Source organism: Calonectris borealis, chromosome 3, assembly GCF_964195595.1.
Source record: "Calonectris borealis chromosome 3, bCalBor7.hap1.2, whole genome shotgun sequence".
NCBI classification, from domain to species: domain Eukaryota; kingdom Metazoa; phylum Chordata; class Aves; order Procellariiformes; family Procellariidae; genus Calonectris; species Calonectris borealis.
Genome location: NC_134314.1, coordinates 65,594,788 through 65,613,698, shown reverse-complemented (window position 1 = coordinate 65,613,698; position 18,911 = coordinate 65,594,788). Strand labels below are relative to the sequence as shown.

Sequence of the window (18,911 nt, the reverse complement as noted above, 5' to 3'; positions counted from 1 at the left end):
TGCTCTCATGTACACCACCACAAGACAAAAGTATTTCTACTGAAGACACAAACCACCCAATGTAAACGAGGTCCAAGGCCCAGCCTGGCCACAGAATCAGGGAGAGGTTCAATTCTTCAGTTAAGAAGGTGATTTTACACCAATATAATTGAAATGGCACAACCTCTAGCTCTGTTGCAATTGTATTGACACAGAGGAGCATGTAAAAGTACAGTTAATAGGTGCTTATATATTGCAGGAATATATTTATACTGAGTACCTATAATTGGATGGATACAGATACGGAAGCACATCGACAGAGCCTCCGCCAAGGCTCCAGATGCAAGCTAAGCTACAGGCCACCGCCATGTCACTGGCACTGCCGACTAACTTAACGGTACTGGTGTCCCCCATGGCCCAGGCTGCTGGGCAAGTGCCCCGTGACTTGCCGTTACCCAACTCTCTCTGTATCCACAGCAGAGGACTCGGTACCTTTAGCTGTGGTGGGTCTAAATTGATGTACTGAAAGCAGCTGAAAGCAAGCCCAAAGCATGAGCAAACTCTGACCTTTTGCTTTTTGACAATGAGGTAAAGTCATCCTACATGATTTGGATTTGTCAGCATTGATGTGGAAATGTATGCTCTGCCTTTCCCCCTGTACAGAGAACCAGGTGTCTGTCCTAAAGCAATAGGTTTTCAAACCTGCTTTTTAAGGGTTTGGTAGCTCTTCATTTTCTATCAAATAATCCTTCTTTATATAATTAGCACCCCTCACCAACCTCCATACTCCAAGATACGCATCCTTCAGCGAGCTCCTGTTCACTTCTTGTGTGCCGGTGGCTTTTCCCAGGACCGCCGGTCCCTTGGCAGGTTTCTCAGTGCCATCCTTCTCTTCCTCCCCGCTCTGGCTGTCCCCCGTGGCTGATCCTTCCACTGCTGCCTCCTCAGCCCCCTTCTCCTGGGAAATCGCCTCCATTGCAAACAGTGCTTGGTCCCCAGCCTGCCTTTTCCCCTCCTCTTCTCTAGCTTCTTTCTCTAGGTCCTCGTAATTGCTCTGCCGTCTGGTCTCAATGTACTTGGCCACACAGTAAATGACAGACCCCAAGGTGTTGACCACAACACCGGCTATAAATAACTTTGTGGGCTCCACATCATTGAATGCCACCATGCCCACCGTGATGGTTGCTATGCTCTTCACCACCCCTACAAAGCTGGTGGTCACAGCCGAGTTAATGTAAGTGCAGTGAAGGGTAGTAAAGTTCATGGCACAGCTAATCAGGACGCAAGCAATAAAGATGCATACCATGGCAGGGTCCTTCCACCCCGGGAATGACCAGACGTTGATGGAATCCATGCTGGCAAAGGAGCAGATGATGAGAAAAGGGGTGGCCGAGACAGCGATGGCGTACTGAGCTGTCAGGGGTCCGTATTCACTATCTACACTGGTCTTCTGAATGAGCACCAGGTAGGCAGCGTGTATCAGCACGGCCAGCACGCCTGTCACATAGCCCATAGCATCCCCAGTCAGGTCACCAGCTCCTGTCGGGACAGTCACAGAAAGAAACAAGCATGGTTTTTGCATGTGAGGCAGAAAGAGAGCAGCGTTTTGGGCTGGGGGGATATTTAGGAAAGAGGCACCAGTGCGCTTTCCCTAACTCCTAAGATTTGTCATGCTTTTCCCAAGGCTGGACACACTTCCCTCCCAACAGATACATCTTTTTTTTTGTGTGTGCATGTGCTGCAAACGTATTGAATGTCACCCACTCTCCCCCTAAATCCTGCAGCCAAAATCAGATTGCGTCCCCCCTTTTGTGAAGACACTGCGGGAGATTTGCAGCTGAAATCGCACATACACACAGCAACACTGGGCATCCTCTTGCCAGTGCGGGCACATGCCAGCTCTGGCTGGCCAGGCTGCCTGCCCTCCAGCCCCCCGGCCCTCCTTCTGCCCTCCTGCTCCCCCCAGCAAGGCCAAGCTGTGTGGGACCCTCACAGCGAGAGCCTCCCTGCTGAGCCCCCAGTCAGGCTTCTTTGCAGATTAAGCTACTCGCCATGTGTGTGTGCTCTGTCCCCTGGGGCAGCCCCCAACCCAGGAGTGTTGCCGGGCCACACAGAGCCACCTACCCCTCGACTGGAAATCAAGGTAGGGCCCCTGGCCCCACAGGGTTGCAGCTGACCCCAAAGGTTGCGCCTACCCCTGTAGGATTGCACTTACCCCAGTAGGGCTGCAGCTGCCCCCATGGGGTTGCAGTTGCCCCCAAAAGATTGCATCTACCCCTGTAAGGTTGCACCCACCCCCCATAAGACCGCACCTCCCTCTATAGGGTTGCACCTTCCCTAATAGGGTTGCAATAAGGTTGCACCTACTCCCATAGGTTTACACTGACCCCTATAGCGCTGCACCGACCCCCGTAAGGATGAGCCTATCTCCCTAAGGTTGCACTGAGCCCTGTAAGATTGTACCTGTCACAGCGGGGCTGCATACACCCCCGCAAGGTCGCACCTGCCCCCGTAAGGTTGCGCCTGCCACAGTGGGGTTGCAGCTGCCCCCCCGGGGTCGCACGCCCCCCGTATCCTTGCACTTTCCTCCCGGGGCTGCCGCTGCCCGCCCCGTATCGCCCCGAAGCCCAGCCGGAGCGGCGGGGGCTGCCGGTGCGGAGGCGGCGCCGCCGTCGGAGCGCCCCGTTGGCGCGGCCGCCCGCCCCGTCCCGCCCCGTCGCTGCGGTGCGGTCGCGGTCGCACTCACCGGCCAGCGCGGCGCCGCAGGTGGTGATGAGGACGGCGACGAGGACGCCGGGCGAGGGCATGCCGTCGCGGAGCACCAGGGCGCCGGTGAGGAGGGTGACGAGGGGCAGGCAGCGCTTGAAGACGACGTACATGGGGAGGCTGAGGCCGCGCAGCGACCAGAGGGTGAGGGTGGACTGCAGCGTGGCCAGGGCGGCCACGGCGGCGAAGGGGCGCGCCAGGCGGGGCCCGAAGGGCGGCAGCGCCGCCAGCCCCCGCCGCCGCAGCGCCTCCAGCCCCAGCGCCGCCGCCGCGCTGCTGAGGCACTGCAGCAGCGTCAGGAAGGCGAAGTGGTAGCGGGCCAGCAGGAACTTCAGCAGGATGTTCAGCGAGCCCGAGCACAGCCCGTGCGCCACCGCCACCGCGACGCCCCGCGCCCGGCCCCGCCACCGCCCCATCCTCCCCGCGCACGGCCCCGCCGCCGGGGCCCGCGGCACTGCCGCCCGCCCGGCCACCCGCCGCGGCGGCGGCGGCGGGGGGGGACGGGGACGGGCGGAGGCAGGGGGCGGGCGGAGGCAGGACGCGCTCCCGGCAGGGCGCCCGCCGCCCCCGACGTGTCCCCTCCGCGCCGCCCCCGACGTGTACCCCCTCCTCCCCGCGCCCCCGCCCCTCCTATCCCCTCCCCGCCGGCGGCCCCGGTGTGTCCCCCCGCCATCCCCAATGCGTCTCCGCCGCCGCTTTCGGTGTCCCCCCCCATCCCGCCGCCACCGCCCCCGGTGCCCCCCCAGCTTCGCCCCGCGGTGTCCCCCAGAGCACGCCCCGGCTCAGCGGGGGTGGGAAGCCGCCGCCCGCAAGCCCTCCCAAACCCGACCGGGCGGAGGAGGGGCGGGCGGTGGCAGGGCGCACCGCTGCGCTTTCAGCCAGGGGGATAAACGCGGGGCGCCCGCAGCATCGCGACGGAGCGCGACCGGCCCGAAAATAACGAGGGAGACCCGTAGGAAACCCCACGTCTCCCGGGGCGGGGAGGTCAGTGCAAGTACCCCCACGCGTGCCCAAGCACGGCGGTACCGCTTTTCTCTCCCCAAAAGCGTACGTCCTCCCAGGAGAAAGCCCCCACCCTGCCTACCGGCAGCATCCCGCCTGCAGCCCCCCGCTTCCTCTCCTTGCGGCCCCGGCCTCCCCCCGCCCCGCCCCGGCTCGCCCTCCCGCTCGCTACAGGGAGTCCCTTCTCGGGCGGGGAACGGCGGAGAGCTGGGAACCTCCCCAAAGGAGAGAGAACCTTTTTCTAGCGGGACGACTTCCCTTGAAAAGTCACTACAAATTGGTAACCACACAAGGTTTTCAAAAGTGATGTTTTAAAGCCTAGTAAAGATTAAATAAGGTCATCCCTTCTCTCGACTTGCCAGAGGAAGGTTTTAACAGGAGTCTGGAACAGATCACCTCGACTCTAAGGAAAAGCAAAAGCAGTTTCTCTCGGACAGCCAGTCCTCTGCCAGTCTCCTGCAGTGTCAGGCAACGTGAGGGAATTAAAAACTATGCTTTTGCTCGCAGCTGCCTTATAATCTTGAGCCTTCTTTTAACATCATACATGTTAGGTCTCTCTCATTAGCAGTAAGACTACCTTTCACCCACCAATATAAGATCAGTAAAGTTATTCTTTATTTTATAAACAAAACCAGCCTCCCCCTCTCTCCACAGGAACGGTATTAGAAAGAACCAGCTTGGGGGAAAATGGCACCTGAAGCTCGTTTTTGGAAGACTCGCCATAAAAAGAGCGGACCAGCTCCTGACAAGGACCTCCAGTTCTGATGGGCTTGTACCGAATTCAGCACAAGCACAGCATGCATTTCAGCAGTATCAAAAAGGCACGACTATTTTCTGAGAGATTTCTGCAGAAAAATGTCACATTTCAGTCTTAGTTCAGTTCTTAGACCTCAATAGACATACCCAGCTTCCACAGCCAGCTATACTTCTTCCCAATCATCACACTGGAAACTCTCATTAGAAGGTACAGCTCGGGTGAGACCTGTAGCCATCGCAGGAAAGGGGTGCTGATGCCAACAGCTCTCAACAAGAGCCAGGCTGGCGTTAGGACTGCCAGGCAAGCGAGTGCGCATGAAATGACCACGCTAGTATGGAGGAGTGGCAGGAAAAACACACCAGACCCGCAGCGCTGGGCTCTTCATCCGAACCAAGAGAAGCTGTGTATGCCCAGGATTATTGCTGGGTGCAGTAAGGGGCCCTCAGCGGTCACGGGGATCAGTCGCACTAGAGGATGCATTACGATTTTCCTGGGTTACAACTAGCAGTGGAGCTGGCACGGGCAGTGCAACGAGGCAGGGCAAGATTTATAAAATGGAACAACAGAGGTACACGTTAAGGTATGACTATTTCAAGATGGAAATTGGTAATGAAGGAGAGGAAACCATGGGTACCATTGAAATTAAACAACAGAGGTAAACCAGAAGAGAAATGGTAGTATTCTCTAAGCAAAGAGTATAGGAACTTCTTTTTTTCAGTCATTGGGGTAAACGTGAATGGAGACAGAAGCGATGTTTGGAAATCTAACCTGCAGTCTGCTTCCAGAAGCCAGGAGCTGAGTGCATGTCCACGTTGCGCTTCAGTGCCATCGGCCATGCTTGTCCAGGAGGCCAGCAGCCGCTGTTGACTCTGCCTGTGACTGATGCAGACATAGCAGTGCTTCCCTCTACTTTTTGAAATGTGCTGCTGGATAAATATTCTTTCTCACCAGAGGCTGTCTCCAACTTGCTGCCTTTTATTTTTCAATCTTCAATTTATTCATTTTTTTATCAAGCTACTGTTCTTGCTTCCTTTCTTGCCTTGCTTTTTCTTACCTTCCTTTCTTTCCCCATTCCCACTACAGAGCCTGACAATGCAAGAACAAGACTGACTTCTTGAGGACCAGTGTGATGCTCACCTGACCCAAAACTGCAGCCTCTTTTCCTCCTTCACCTCTTTTCTTCTTCATCTATGGGAGATTCTTCAGAATCTATGGGAGGATTCTCCTGATATCTACTATTTTAAATTGGCTTTTCCTCTTTTGTCTTTCAGTGTTCCCTAATTATTTTCCATGATAGTTTATTTTCCGTTTTGTTCTCTCTCTTGTTCTCACCAAGGCAGTTGTATTTTAATCTTTTAAAATGCAGATCTTTAGTTTTAATAATATTCGAGTACTTACATTTCTATCGATTAAAAACTCCCCTGACTGAAATATTAAAACACTGAAAACACCCAGGACTCTGTATGTATGCCTCCTTAAAAGGTGACAGTAATACCTGACTGAATTTCTCAGGTTACTTCAGTCACAAAAGCCACGGATGTGATCAGGATACTTGGAAGTTTAATCTTTGCTAACTCAGGGTGGGAAGAACGCATGCTCTGAAACCCAGAAGTTTTCAGGCAAAATGACATGTCAGTTGTGGTCATCTCCCTGGTGTCATGGGGCGCTCCACCTCAGGGGCCTTCACCCACTTCAGCAGCTGCACTGCAGCATAAAACGTAAACTCACAGTTAAGTGGCCTGAAATATTAAGGCATATAAAGGTTGAAACACTCATTTAAACTTACTGGAGACCAAGTCTGGCTTCAAAACCCACTGAAGAATTGTGCCAGTGCATTTACACCAGCCTCCAGTCGGAGTCATCCCAAGCCCACACAGAGCGCAATTTAAAGGAACATGTGTATCACTGTGACAGTGTTTGCACATGGGAGGAAAAAAGCTCCTCCTGCCAAGTAAGTGCAGATGGAAAAAAAACTAATCGTGCTTTCTGGAAACACTGTAGTAATTGGGACTCCACCAAAGTGTAACCTCTGGAAGAAATAATGTTGTCCCCTCACCAGTGAAATTATCACTAGAGAAGAGTCTCTGACATTGCAGAGGATCAGGCTGCGAGTCTGCATTGGGGGCTAAATACTTCCCTCATTGAAACAGGAAAATAAGCATATAAGGATAAGAATTTGAATAGCATAGAATAGAACAGAATAGACTATTTCAGTTGGAAGGGACCTACAACGATCATCTAGTCCAACCACCTGACCACTTCAGGGCTGACCAAAAGTTAAATGTCGTTAAGGCCATTGTCCAAATGCCTCTTAAACACTGACAGGCTTGGGACATCGACCACCTCTCTAGGAAGCCTGTTCCAGTGTTTGACCACCCTCTGGGTAAAGAAATGCTTCCTAATGTCCAGTCTAAACCTCCCCTGGTGCAGCTCTGAACCATTCCCACTGAGTCCTATCACTGGATCCCAGGGAGAAGAGCTCAGCACCTCCCTCTCCACGTCCCCTCCTCACCACCATCTTTCATGGTGCTCCTAAGTTTGGTCTTGTCTATACACAGCAAGGAGGGGGTGGCGGGGAAGGTGCTGTCCCTTGCCAAACCACCCCTTTCTCAACATGGATTCAGGCCAGGCCCAGTACTAGTCTCTCACTGCCTCTCCACCTCTCCACGCTCAGAAAAGACAAGTTCTCCTGCTCTTCACTGGGAAGGAACTGGATGAAGCAACACAGGGTCATCATTTGAGGTAACACTGCAGTGAAGGTACCTCCCTCACACTAGCTGTTCTTGTGTCCAGACATCAGCGAGCGCTCAGTTCGTAAGTTGACACCGTTACAAAATTTTGACCTAGCAGCGGGGCACAGATCATACTAATGAAGAGCTCTGCGGTTCCTTATGGTAATAAGATGATTATGGTGCCTTAACTCTAATACTTTAAGGCAAATTATGCTCAGCTCTGCATTTCACCTAGGTAGAATGACATGGGTGACAGAAAAAAAATGTGGAGGACATTGGTGTCAAATTTCTAAGGGCATCATTTTTTAAAATGGTTTCTTGGATGAAAATGGTATATATATGGTATACACAAAATGTTTAATGGACAGTTTGCTTTAATTAGGGTCTAATGCAACCATAAGGTGTATAGGCGAAGCATTGTACAGTTGTATCCATTCCCCATCACATGACCCTGAGCACACTCAAAACTGAGCAGTACTACTGAAAGGCTTAGAACACACCCATGCCTATGCAGCAAAATTTGAGGCCAGCAGTGTACTTGGCTAGAAGGAAGAGATCACTTCATCACTGACATGTAGTCTGCACAAGCAGACACAAAGAATCATTTAAAATAGCTTTCCTTTATCAAAATGCAGACCTGATGGGACATACCGCTAGGCAAAGCTGCATAAAGTATGGTCTCTGAAAGTGCAGAGGAAAAATGCGACTGTCACCCAGTATTCGTACAAGACATAAATGATGATTATGATACTCTTTACTTGTAAGATACTCTCAGTATCTTTTACTCCATTTACTTCTTGATCAATGTTTCTTAATTGGGGAAGTGAATACAAGAGTGTAGCCAAAGATACTGTGTGCAATTAATTTAATAGCATTGTAGAACAGAAAATTCACTCCTTTAGAACATGATTATCAGTATGTTTCTTGAACCAAGGAGAAACCTATGGGCTCTCATAAAACAAAATTTTCTACAGGAGCAAGTTTAAAGTAGAACATATTACATCTTTAAGACTGTTGTCATTAAAGGCCTGTTTCAGATCAGAAGCTAGTATTATGGTCATGAAATAAAAAGTATTTCTTTAAAACAATTACAGCAAACATTCCCTGAGAATTAAGAATCAGCAACAACTATTGCCAGATCGGTTTTTCTGTTACAGTGCAGAAATGTTACAGCACATTCTCTCCATTCAAAGATCATGTAGGAAGATTAAAGGCCACAGTTTTTACTTACTATGTGCATCTTCCGGATGCGCTTATTTTTCAAGAGAATTAAATCCGGATACAGCAACCCTCAGCACTGAAACTAACCAGGACATGAGGGGAGAAGGCAGTTAAGAAAAGATTTGATCCATGTGTTGAGTGTGTGAGTTCAGAATTCCATTTTTTTCCCCTGTGCTAGGTTTTCTGAATTTGCCCTTCCAACTGACAGGCTATGGCAACATTCTGGAATATCACCCTCCCTTCCTCCCCTCAGAAACAGGCATATAAAATATACACCCACCACCAAAATGTTCCGCTCACTTAGGCAAGTAACTTGTAGTCTAAGCAGAAAAGGGAGATAAAGCAGAAGAGTGGAATAACTATTAAGGTTGAAATAATCAATTTTAATGCCTAAAATTGGATTTTATGGCCCATGGTATTGCTGAAAGCTGTATGCAGCACAGCTTTATCATTGCATCATTCCTCAGTGCACAGAAGTAAAGTGCAATAAACATTTGGAATTTGGTGCAACACACTGTTGCAAAAGAAGAAAATCTACTTTTCGTTATTAATTCAGCTCGAGAAGATGGCATTCTGGGTCAGTTTGCACGGACCCAGAAAAATACAAGGTCCTATCAGGACCCAAATTCTCATGTTGTAGAAGAGGTTTCTTCCTTTCTTGTCCTAACACCAAATCAATATATGCATATCTCCCCGTGGCTACCTGCAAGTTCCCTGGCTCTTTCTCCAAGATAACACAATCATTCTTTCCTTGCAACTTGCAAGTCTTAGCTCCGCTGAACTCCTTCTTTCATTTCCTCAAAGCATCCAGCAGATCTGGCAGTGTCTGCTATTGCTTGATCTATGAGTCGTGCAACCAAGAAGTGTCGTTAACAGGAGACTACGAAAACCCGACCAAAGATCTGCAAAGAGTCTTTTCATGGTAAAGATTGATGATACGGGGTAACAGCAGAAGTGAGACAGCTTTAAGACGGTTTAAAAAAAAAAAAAAAAAAAGGCTAGCAGGAAACCAGGTGAAAAGCCTACCATATACCAGTGAGAACTGCAGGAGTATCACAGTTGGATCCTGAAAGAGTATTCAAAGGAGATTGGAGAAGCTGAACGCCTGTGCTTGCCCCAGAAAAACTCAGATGAAAATACCAGCATATGGGCTGAGGAGTCAACGTGGGCATGCAAAGTACTCAACATAGCTATAACATGTTGGGCATATTCTTCTAAGTATAATAGCTTGGCCACACTGGATCTGCTATTCTTATGCCACGCAGTTAATCCGCAAGTATGTAGGTTCAACTGGTCTGGACATCAGCTCTCACTTTGGCCAGGCTGTCAGAGGTCCAGAAACACTGAATATATGGACGCATTCTATCTCTTGGAAAAAATTTCTAAGTGAAAATAGAATACAAATCTAATAAAAAAGATGGTTGTCCTATCTCTAAATCTTGAGGACTGTGATCCAGTTAGTGTGATATATATTTAATTTTTTCCGAAGCATTTTCTCTATCATCAGAGTATCTTTCTGCATGACTTCATCAACTGTTTTACTCAAGGAAATCTAAGGGGAAAAAATGTATGAAAGTAATCTTTACCATCTTTGTGAAGCGACAATCAAAAAGGTCAAATAAATCAGCTGGCTATAAACTATGACATTTACTGTCTATCAAAAGTATTTGTCATATTGCACAAGAAAATAATGCAATGTGAGTCACCGCAAGACATATAAATACAAATGCATCCGAGTGATACAAACCTCAGCTGACATTACAGTGCTTTACAGTGAAAAGCCACTTTTTTCTTTTCTACAGTGACATCATCTCAAAATACACTGCCAGTTACTTTTATTCTTTATAAGGATCGAGAAGATTCAGGCTTCTGCTCTCATCAGTAGCCAGACAGATCACAAAATCTTGTTGGTGATTCTACTTTAAAGACACCAGCTCCTATCTGCCAGAGCCACTCTTTGGCCATTCAGTAGCTGTTGAACATTTTGCTGGCTCAAGTACTACCTGTACAGTAAACCAAGCCCTAAAATCTCCACATGCTTAAGTGCACGACACTCCGTTCAAGCAGAGTGTTACTTAAAAAGAGACACTAAGATTAGTGACACAGTTGACACTTTAGCACAAGTCTGGTTGTGGGGGAAGAGAAAAAGGCTCCTGGTGTATCAGATCTTCTTCACTTTCTCTCTAGACAGGAACTGCCAGACATGACGGAGTATAGATCTTGACTAGTTCGTCCCAAGCACAGTCCACCACCTACAAAGCAAACAAAATCTATTTAGATTCTTCATAAGTATCATTTTTCCAAAAAACAGAAGGAACTTAGAAGAAATTAATGCATATTGTGGAGTTAATGTTGGTTGTTACTCTGATTTACAATGCTTCAAAACTATATAATAATACAGTTAGGTTTGTTTTTTAAAACTTTGTCTTAACTTTACTGAGGTGCATGAAAGTTAACAATCTCCTATTTTTCATACTATCCATAAGGAAAGCGGGGAAACCTTTGGGTTTCAACTGATTGTTCCAAATAGGCTAAAGGATGTAACTGAGAATGAAATGAAGGAAGGACACACAGAAGTCCAGACCCTCTGGTGCTTCTTTTCTTTACAGGGTCTCAGGACCCTTTTACCGTGATATCTAAACACTTCACGATCAATTCTGAACAACTTTCTTATACTTGCAGGTAGGGAAAATTGTTATAGACATTTTCCTAATGGAGAGCTGAGGAATGGAAAAAACAAAGAAGTTGACCAAAATGACGTGGAAGTTTCTTGAAGAATTAAGCCAGAACTTCAGTCTCACACTGATAAGCTATGAGATCACTGTATTGTCTTTTGTTGAGAACAGAGATGTCTATTTGCTGAGCATTAAGAATTGGGGGTGGTGGTGGTGGTGTTGCTTCAAGCACTACCTAGACCCCACTAGTCTGATGAGAAGTGACGCCAGTTGTGCTAATGGCATCTTATAAACACAGTGACTGATTCCAATATAACTGAAACTTTCTGAATTGCAAGTCCCAAGCTCTATTCTTGATGCACGTTTGAACCTAAAATCACAAAACCAGAAGGTTAACCTAATTCTATAGCATTAAAAGATTTTAATAAATATCAAGATTGCACAGAAGACGACTATAGAATGCTTTAAGTCTGAAAATTATTTGATAATGCACTTTAGAGTCTGTAACAAACTGACAGGGTTAACCACACTGATAATTACTCAAGTAGATGACCTATACTATTCACAAAACATTCACAAAATACTGTGGGAAACAAGAACTAAGGCAAAGGGAAGAAGAAAGAAGAGAGCTAAAGAGAAAAAGCTGATGAGCCCCACAAATATATGCCAGTAAATCTGGCTGAATCCATCTTGCATTATCTTTACAATGTCCTTTCCAGTTGGGATCACAAAGGATACAGTACTGGATCCTCTGCACAACAAGCTTCCTTCTGCTGCACACTGCAATTCCTGTTCTCTTCTAGAGCCAGAATGAACAGCTGCACACTAAAAATTTGGAAATCCAACTTCAATATTTGATTTCAGACTATAATTAGCCCATTTTGTGTTTACTATACAGCACTATTATTCATTTTTATTGCTTCCTTAGCTGGTTCTACTTATTTGAAGTGCTTTCCACATACATCTAAATGAATCAAAAAATCTCTTGACAACGTGTCTGTCTATTCATACGACATAATAGAGCTTTGTGTAATATAATGTTCTGCTGCATTGCAGTCCCCCAAATCATACCAAAAAGAAAATGAGTTCTCCACTAAATGCTATGTAGAAACTGGCAATCACATAAACCACAGGTTTTTTAATATTCTCCACAGCTCTGGATCAATATCTGTATTTCAATAGGCAACACTTTCTACTTTCATAAAGAAACAGAGATAACATTTGGAAAAAATCCCATGGGAATTCCCACCTGTTATCAATGTAATTAGCATCCTTGAAGTAGCCTCTGAACAAATATAGTTACAGAACCATTTAATCTAGCAACACTAAAAATAAACAGGGGATATTAAAAGGGAGTTTGAAAAGGATCACTTGTGGTAATTTGCCCAACTCATTGACTTAATGATAGCACATGAAAGATGAAAACATAACCAGCAAACAAAAGGAAAATAAAAGCTACAGCAAATAACAGTGTATCAAGTTCTCCTGTGCAGCGGAAGTCTATAATGGAATACTGATATCAGAAACCTGGATGAAAATAGACATACAAAGAGCAGCAAACAGGTATGTATGGGAAACTGGGACACTACTGCATGGAACAGCATTACAGAATGCAATAGCATTTCCATTTCTCCATAATACTTTCTCCAAAATACAGCCAAGACTGTAAGAGAAAGGGGACAACTGTAAGCTAACAGTGCCGCAGCCAGCATTAACTGATGGACAGCTGCTACATGCCCCTTTGCCATATCTCATAGATTAACACTGCCTCAAATACAAATGACTAAAATGAACCCTGGGATGAAGTGCCTGTTCGTGCAGCTACTGCATCAGTTTACAAAATGTCTTCTCCTTTCATTTTGCCTTTTTTCTTATGACCATTGTATGCCTTTCCCCAGAAGAGGGGAACGTAGGATATTGATTATAAGTGCTTTACAAGTTTAGAAATGTCAGTTCTCAAGTGACATATGAACATTTTTAATACATACTTTAAAGCACTTTAGCCATTTTTTTCTTAATAAACTAAATGTTACTTAATTTAAATATTAAAATAGCAGCAAGAATTCCATTGGGATGAGGGCTGATCCAGCACACCACAGTAAATAAATATGGCACAAAAAAAGCCGCAACTTTCTAGAGTTTATATTTTGATCAATGAGATGATGTTACTAATGGGCAGAGAAAATCCCCCTGTGGTAGGATGAAGGACAAAGGAAAACTGAAAACAGACTCACACATTATTTGCATACCTGATAAAAGTCCTCACCATTAGGAATAAAAAAGCATGGAGATTTGTCTTTCTGTGAAAATGTCCCGTCTTGGGGACAAATTTTACTCTCAGATTGAAACAAATCTCACTGATTTCAGTATTTAGAGGGTGCATGATTTACTTTTTTTTTTTTTTTTAAAGCTGACACGCAAACAGAGTACAAGACAGTTTATTTCAGTTGCAAAGAACTGTATAAATTATAATATCCTTATACTATTGCATATTTTGAACGCCCATATGCCACACAATTTTCATTATAATTTATGAATACTAAATTGCTCTTGTAACTATAGAATAAAATTCTACTATAGCAACTTTTAAAGGAAAAGGAGAATAACTAGAGCTTAATTGTAAAACAAGAATATTCTACCTTACACTGACTGGTAAATTACATCAAGAAATAATGCAAATAGGAAAAGCATTCTAAACCCGGTAATTTTAGTTATAACTAAAGCTATAGGGGACAAAGGCAGTCTAACAAAATGACATTTCCTACTTGTCTCTAATGCTTTTATTTCAGTAGCAAAGTTGCAGTACTAGTATATACGCTAGGGGTACTGTACTGTTATTACTGCAGAATAACCATCATGCCAAGTTATCTGCCAGCAGAGACTTGAGCAAGTCTATTTGAAGCACATAAAATGGGGATCGCTGTATTTCCCTTCAAGTAAAGCCAAAAAGCAAGCAAACAAACGAAAAACTGCAGTCATCATAGGAAGCTGATTGCTTGACCAGAAAATCATAGTTTAACTCAAAGGAAACAGCTATCCTGTATTTTATTGAAGTGTTTATCCTTGTCCCAGAGTATAACAATGTTTCCCACCAATTGATTTAATATTGACATTCATTCATTTATCAAAGTCATTTCTATTGACTCACTAACTGATTTACTCCTCTGACAGGCCCTCTGTTTCCTATTCATCACAATCATCTTGCTTTGCAATAGACTTAGACCTTTTCCAGCACCCGAGGGCAATCCATTCAGTCTAGTGCAATTACCTGCATGACATTCTGCCTCTTTACTGTTCAGAAGCAGCAAGAAAACAAGGGAAATCTCCCAGGTTAGTAGCCTACTTTTTTTCAATATTTGAAGGTGTAATAAACCCCCAAGCCCTAACCAAGATTAAATACATTCAAAAGAACAGCTGAAAACTTTGAGTTCAGTATCCCCTTCATGAAGGGATTTAATCAAAAAGTACAGCCCTCTCTAGATCAGTATTTCCGGAAGTATCTTGGTGCCACTCAGCTTCCAGAGCGCTCATAATAAATCATAGGATAATACGCAAATGTGTCTGAGAGTGACCCATTTCTCATCTCAGCTCTTCTCCATCCCATCCCATTTTCAAATAAAACTAATAAGACCTGTCTTTTTTTCTGTAGAAGAGACAGCGGAAAAAGTATTCAGTTCTTTGCTTCCATTAATGTTGTGTTTCCCTTCCTCTCTTAGTTTCTTATCTTCTGTGTTTTTTCATACAGACTTTAATGGTCTATTTATATCATTATTACGTATTTTTGAGGGGTCCTGAGCATCCTCTGTAAGCGTGTGGGATGGAGATTAAGTGGAGATAAAGCAAGCTATTAGGTTTGCTACTCATCAAATTACTTTCACAGGTGATCGTTAAAACTGGTTGGTTAAGTGCATAATGGATCATGCATGAGTTTAAATGCATTCAATACCTATTTTGTACTAGAAAATCCGAACTAGTGTGGCTTTTTGTTTGGTCAACAGTTGCCAGGGTGAACTGCACACAATGCCTACCTTAACACAAGAGTGAAAGTGATGGGAGTTTGTAAATTAAAACTTTTTATTTTCAATGCACAATAACACCAATCATTTTTAATTTACTTTTGAAAAACCACACATTGATTTAATTATTATTTCCAGTAAAGACAGAATAAAACAAACCCTGGACCAGAAGTTCTTATAAAGATCTAGGTTCAGACTACAGTTATCAGAAACAGATGTTCCAAATACTGCTTAAGAAATCCATTTCTTTCTTAAGGAGAAAAAAGATAAAAGACTTGAGGGGCATTATTTTTTATAGCAAAGATATGTCCCAAAAAACTGACCTAAAAAGCAGGGAGCTGTCTCTACATTTGTTTCATTGCTCTGACGTGGGCAACAGGAAGATGACTTGGTAGTCATGCTACACGTTTCTAAATGCAAGTCTTCTGAGCATGCATTTCATCAGTAAGGTGTAAAGGAAATTGAGATGTGAGTTGCAGGTTAGAGAGAAATCCTTGGAATCTCCATAGAATTTGTAGCAATTCCTCTGTACTCTACAGATAAGAGGAAAGACATCTCCCCAGTCATTCAAGAACTGTTTTTAATCAGTAAAGTCAATCATAAGTTCTGTAGAAGATACACTGGAATTGCAAAATGCCTTTCTGAGCTGATACTAACCTTGGTGACCCCAAATGCAGTCAATTTACATGCAGTAAAACTGTGTTTTCTAATGACCCTATCCAATCTTCAAATTCATCCTTCAGCTCAGAATTAAGCTAAGTTCCTTCCTTTTGGGATATAATCACAGATAATCATAAGCCAAACAATGTTTTCAATAACAGCTGCAAAATCCTGTTGTCTTCCACTGAGTTTCACTCGTGCAATTCACTGGGGCTTCTCAAACAGATTTATTGATCATGCAGAAAAGAAACACTGACTAAAAGATGAGGCTCACAGAAGTAGCAAGTTTGTAAGCCACTGAATCAAATACAATGCACAAGCAACACATTTATTGAGTGAGAAACTGCTGCCTCCTACCTCTTCCCAGTACTTCAGAATCAAAATTAAAGTGCATTTTCCTCTCCGTACACTTGCAGCTTTTACAGAATTGTGATACCTGACATCAACCTTTCCAAACACCTTAAGATGAGACTTCTGTTGATAATGGCAAAGAGTGACCATTACTCATGAATGGCTAGCTTTGACTTACACAGTGAAAGTTTCATTTTGACAGTTTGGGAAAGACATACAATAAGCACCAGTAAGAAATGTCACCTCCCTTTCCCCCCTCCAACTCTGTAAAGGAGTTCAAATTGGTTTAACATTTGCAGCTGCTTAAATTTGATCTTTCCATGCAAAAATCCACTCTGAAATTAAGTAAAAGAACAGATGCTGTAGAATCTTTTTATCTCAAAGGATCACTAACTGCATAACTTCAGTAGCATCCTGGAGAAGGACCATAAGGAGAGATTAAAATTAAGTACAGCTAGTGATATAATTATAGCAGTGTGATAGCCACAACAGCTGGGTGGAAGCTATCAGTTCCTTGGCAGTTAAGTGTAAAAGATAAGAGCAAGCGATCAAAAGAGAAAAGCAGAGAAAGTCTCTGGTTTTCTGTACGTTTCCATAAGATGTAACTCCACTTTTATATGAAACAGTCAACATTTCTGGGCCTGTTGAGGGTGCACAATTAATTTAAATGAACAGCAAAATACATAGCAAAACAGCCTCACTAAAGATATCTTCTGCGTTTATATTTGGCTATACTGGTTAAGCCACCTTCAGCAGCCCCTCTCCTGTCCGTTCTGCTTGCTGTGTTGGCATAGCTAATGCGGCACATTGCACAAGCTGCACATAGAAAACAGGTAGCAGAACAAACCTGTACACCAAAACTTGACAGATGATAAAACATTTCTCCATAAAGCTGGAAGAATTTAGAACTAGATTTCAGTTACCTTCAGGGGATGCAGCTCAAGTGTATACAGTTTGGCTATGACCTCCCTCCAATTAGTAAGAAATTACAGCTTTTAAAATTTTAGTGATACTGATGCCGTAAGAAATCATGATACCATCAGTACAGGAACGTTTCATGGGATCAACAGACCGATGCTACAAAGCAGGCACCTCTGCTCAGTTCTAACTGCCTCTGGCCAGGTGGAAGGAAGGAGAACTGTGGTATGGCACAACATGCTGGTGATACCCCGCAGCTTTAGGGAGAAGAAAGTTGAAGTTCAGGGAAGCTGGATCACAAGGACAGTGTAACACAGAGCACAAGACTAGTTTCATGGGTACTGCACTGGTGTTATCACTGTCTCCATATTATTTGGTATCATGTGTGTGTATTGCCGTATCACCCCTCACAATCTCCAATGCAATACAGAAGAATTGTGGCCAGGCCCTTTCTTGTATTGATACATCCCAGAGCTCCAGGTGCTTTGAAGAAATAAGCGAAACCAGTTTTAGGTGAACTAATCTACTCTGGGGGAATATTTATACAAAGAGGTGCAGCCACACAGAAAACAAGTTTGCCTCCCAAACTATGTTGACACAATCAGCTATTTAGACAGCTAGCTGCCCATTTGTAGTATAATTACCATCCAAACACACACAACCACACTAAAAGAAAATCGTAAGTGATCACTATTTGCGTTGTACATAAATTATTCTAAAACGTAGACTTTAACACACATTCAGATAACAGATGATTTTGGACTAGAGAACTGACATTTGGTTTATCCTCATCTGGTGCAGAACAATTTTAATTTCCAAAGAGAGCATCTCAGTATTGTATACCGTTGAAGTCCTGTTCTGATTTGGCATGTCATGGATGTGTAATGTGCTCTTCACGTATCAAGTGTTCTAAGCCACTACACCACTTGCCATCACTTCCGTTGAAAATCACATATCCTTGCAATTTAGGAATGTCGTTGTTCATAGTGTGAAAGTACAGATAAATTGAAAGATTCCTCTCCTGTTCCCATTAGATACTTAATCCTATTCTCAGCAGCAAGATAGAAAATCTGGCTCAATGGAAAGCATTAATTTATACTTCCCACTGGCTGCTTTACAGAGTTCAGAACAGACGTGAGGTGCAGGCTGAGAAAGGTTTTCAGACAAAATTCAGAGCTTCAGTTTTTCTTACATTTGTGTCAAGTAAAATACAGCTTTAGAACTACAACAGAAAGGGTTGGGTATTTTTTGTCCACGATTTAAAGAAATTCATGGTACATATGTATTTTCTATTCTTTACGTACTTCTTGAAATAATTTCTATTTTCTATTCTTTATATACTTACTGAAATAATTTAAGAATCAAGACAAGAAGTTAAAGCTCACAGTATCTGTACTTTTTATCTGTGTCATTGATGGATTGCCTAAAAGACACTTAAAATTAATTCATGACTGCCCTATCACATTCAACCTACAACAGAAGAAGAAGGCTGCTTTTAAATACAGCTGCACAAATAATACCAAAAGAAGTTACGTTCATGCTTACATGCTGCAGGTAAACACAGCAAAATCCCAGTCAGAGCTAGGCTTAAAGGAGTATTATATTTTAATTCATCAGAACATTCACAGATCACATACAGGGAAAGTAAGTATCAGGAGAGAAATAAGAAGTCCAATGACCTACAGAGTACAATTCCAATATATGGTCTAGCATTATCAGCCCCTAGCGAGGAATGGTATATAGCTGATTACCATTTTCATACTCTCTACATGCATCCTATGCCTATCTCGTGTATATAGAAAGGAGCAAGCTTTAATTGTTTTTCTTATCCTCA

General features: G+C 44.0%; 2 protein-coding genes across 5 annotated transcripts in view; both read right to left on the bottom strand.

Annotated features, from left to right (window-relative positions):
- Positions 1–226: 226 nt before the first annotated feature.
- On the bottom strand, positions 227–3,161 carry SLC35D3 (solute carrier family 35 member D3). The gene is made up of 2 exons (XM_075145931.1): positions 2,726–3,161; positions 227–1,518 (listed from the first exon to the last, which is right to left on the bottom strand). Exons 1-2 carry the CDS (start codon positions 3,159–3,161, stop codon positions 689–691), a joined length of 1,266 nt encoding a protein of 421 aa, XP_075002032.1. The 3' UTR covers positions 227–688.
- A 6,270-nt stretch (positions 3,162–9,431) lies between these two features.
- PEX7 (peroxisomal biogenesis factor 7) overlaps positions 9,432–18,911 on the bottom strand; it is a 48,073-nt gene continuing 38,593 nt past the window's right edge. For 2 of the 4 annotated variants that reach the window (XR_012673003.1, XR_012673004.1), the window contains exons 10-11: positions 11,042–11,957; positions 9,432–10,709 (exon numbers count right to left, since the gene is read on the bottom strand). Coding sequence is in view for 2 of the 4 variants with exons in the window: in XM_075145926.1 (XP_075002027.1) it covers positions 10,641–10,709 (69 nt within the window). In the remaining 2 variants the exon portion in view is untranslated. The remainder of the gene's footprint in view (positions 10,710–11,041; positions 11,958–18,911) is intronic. The other 2 variants (XM_075145926.1, XM_075145927.1) reach the window with 1 other exon arrangement.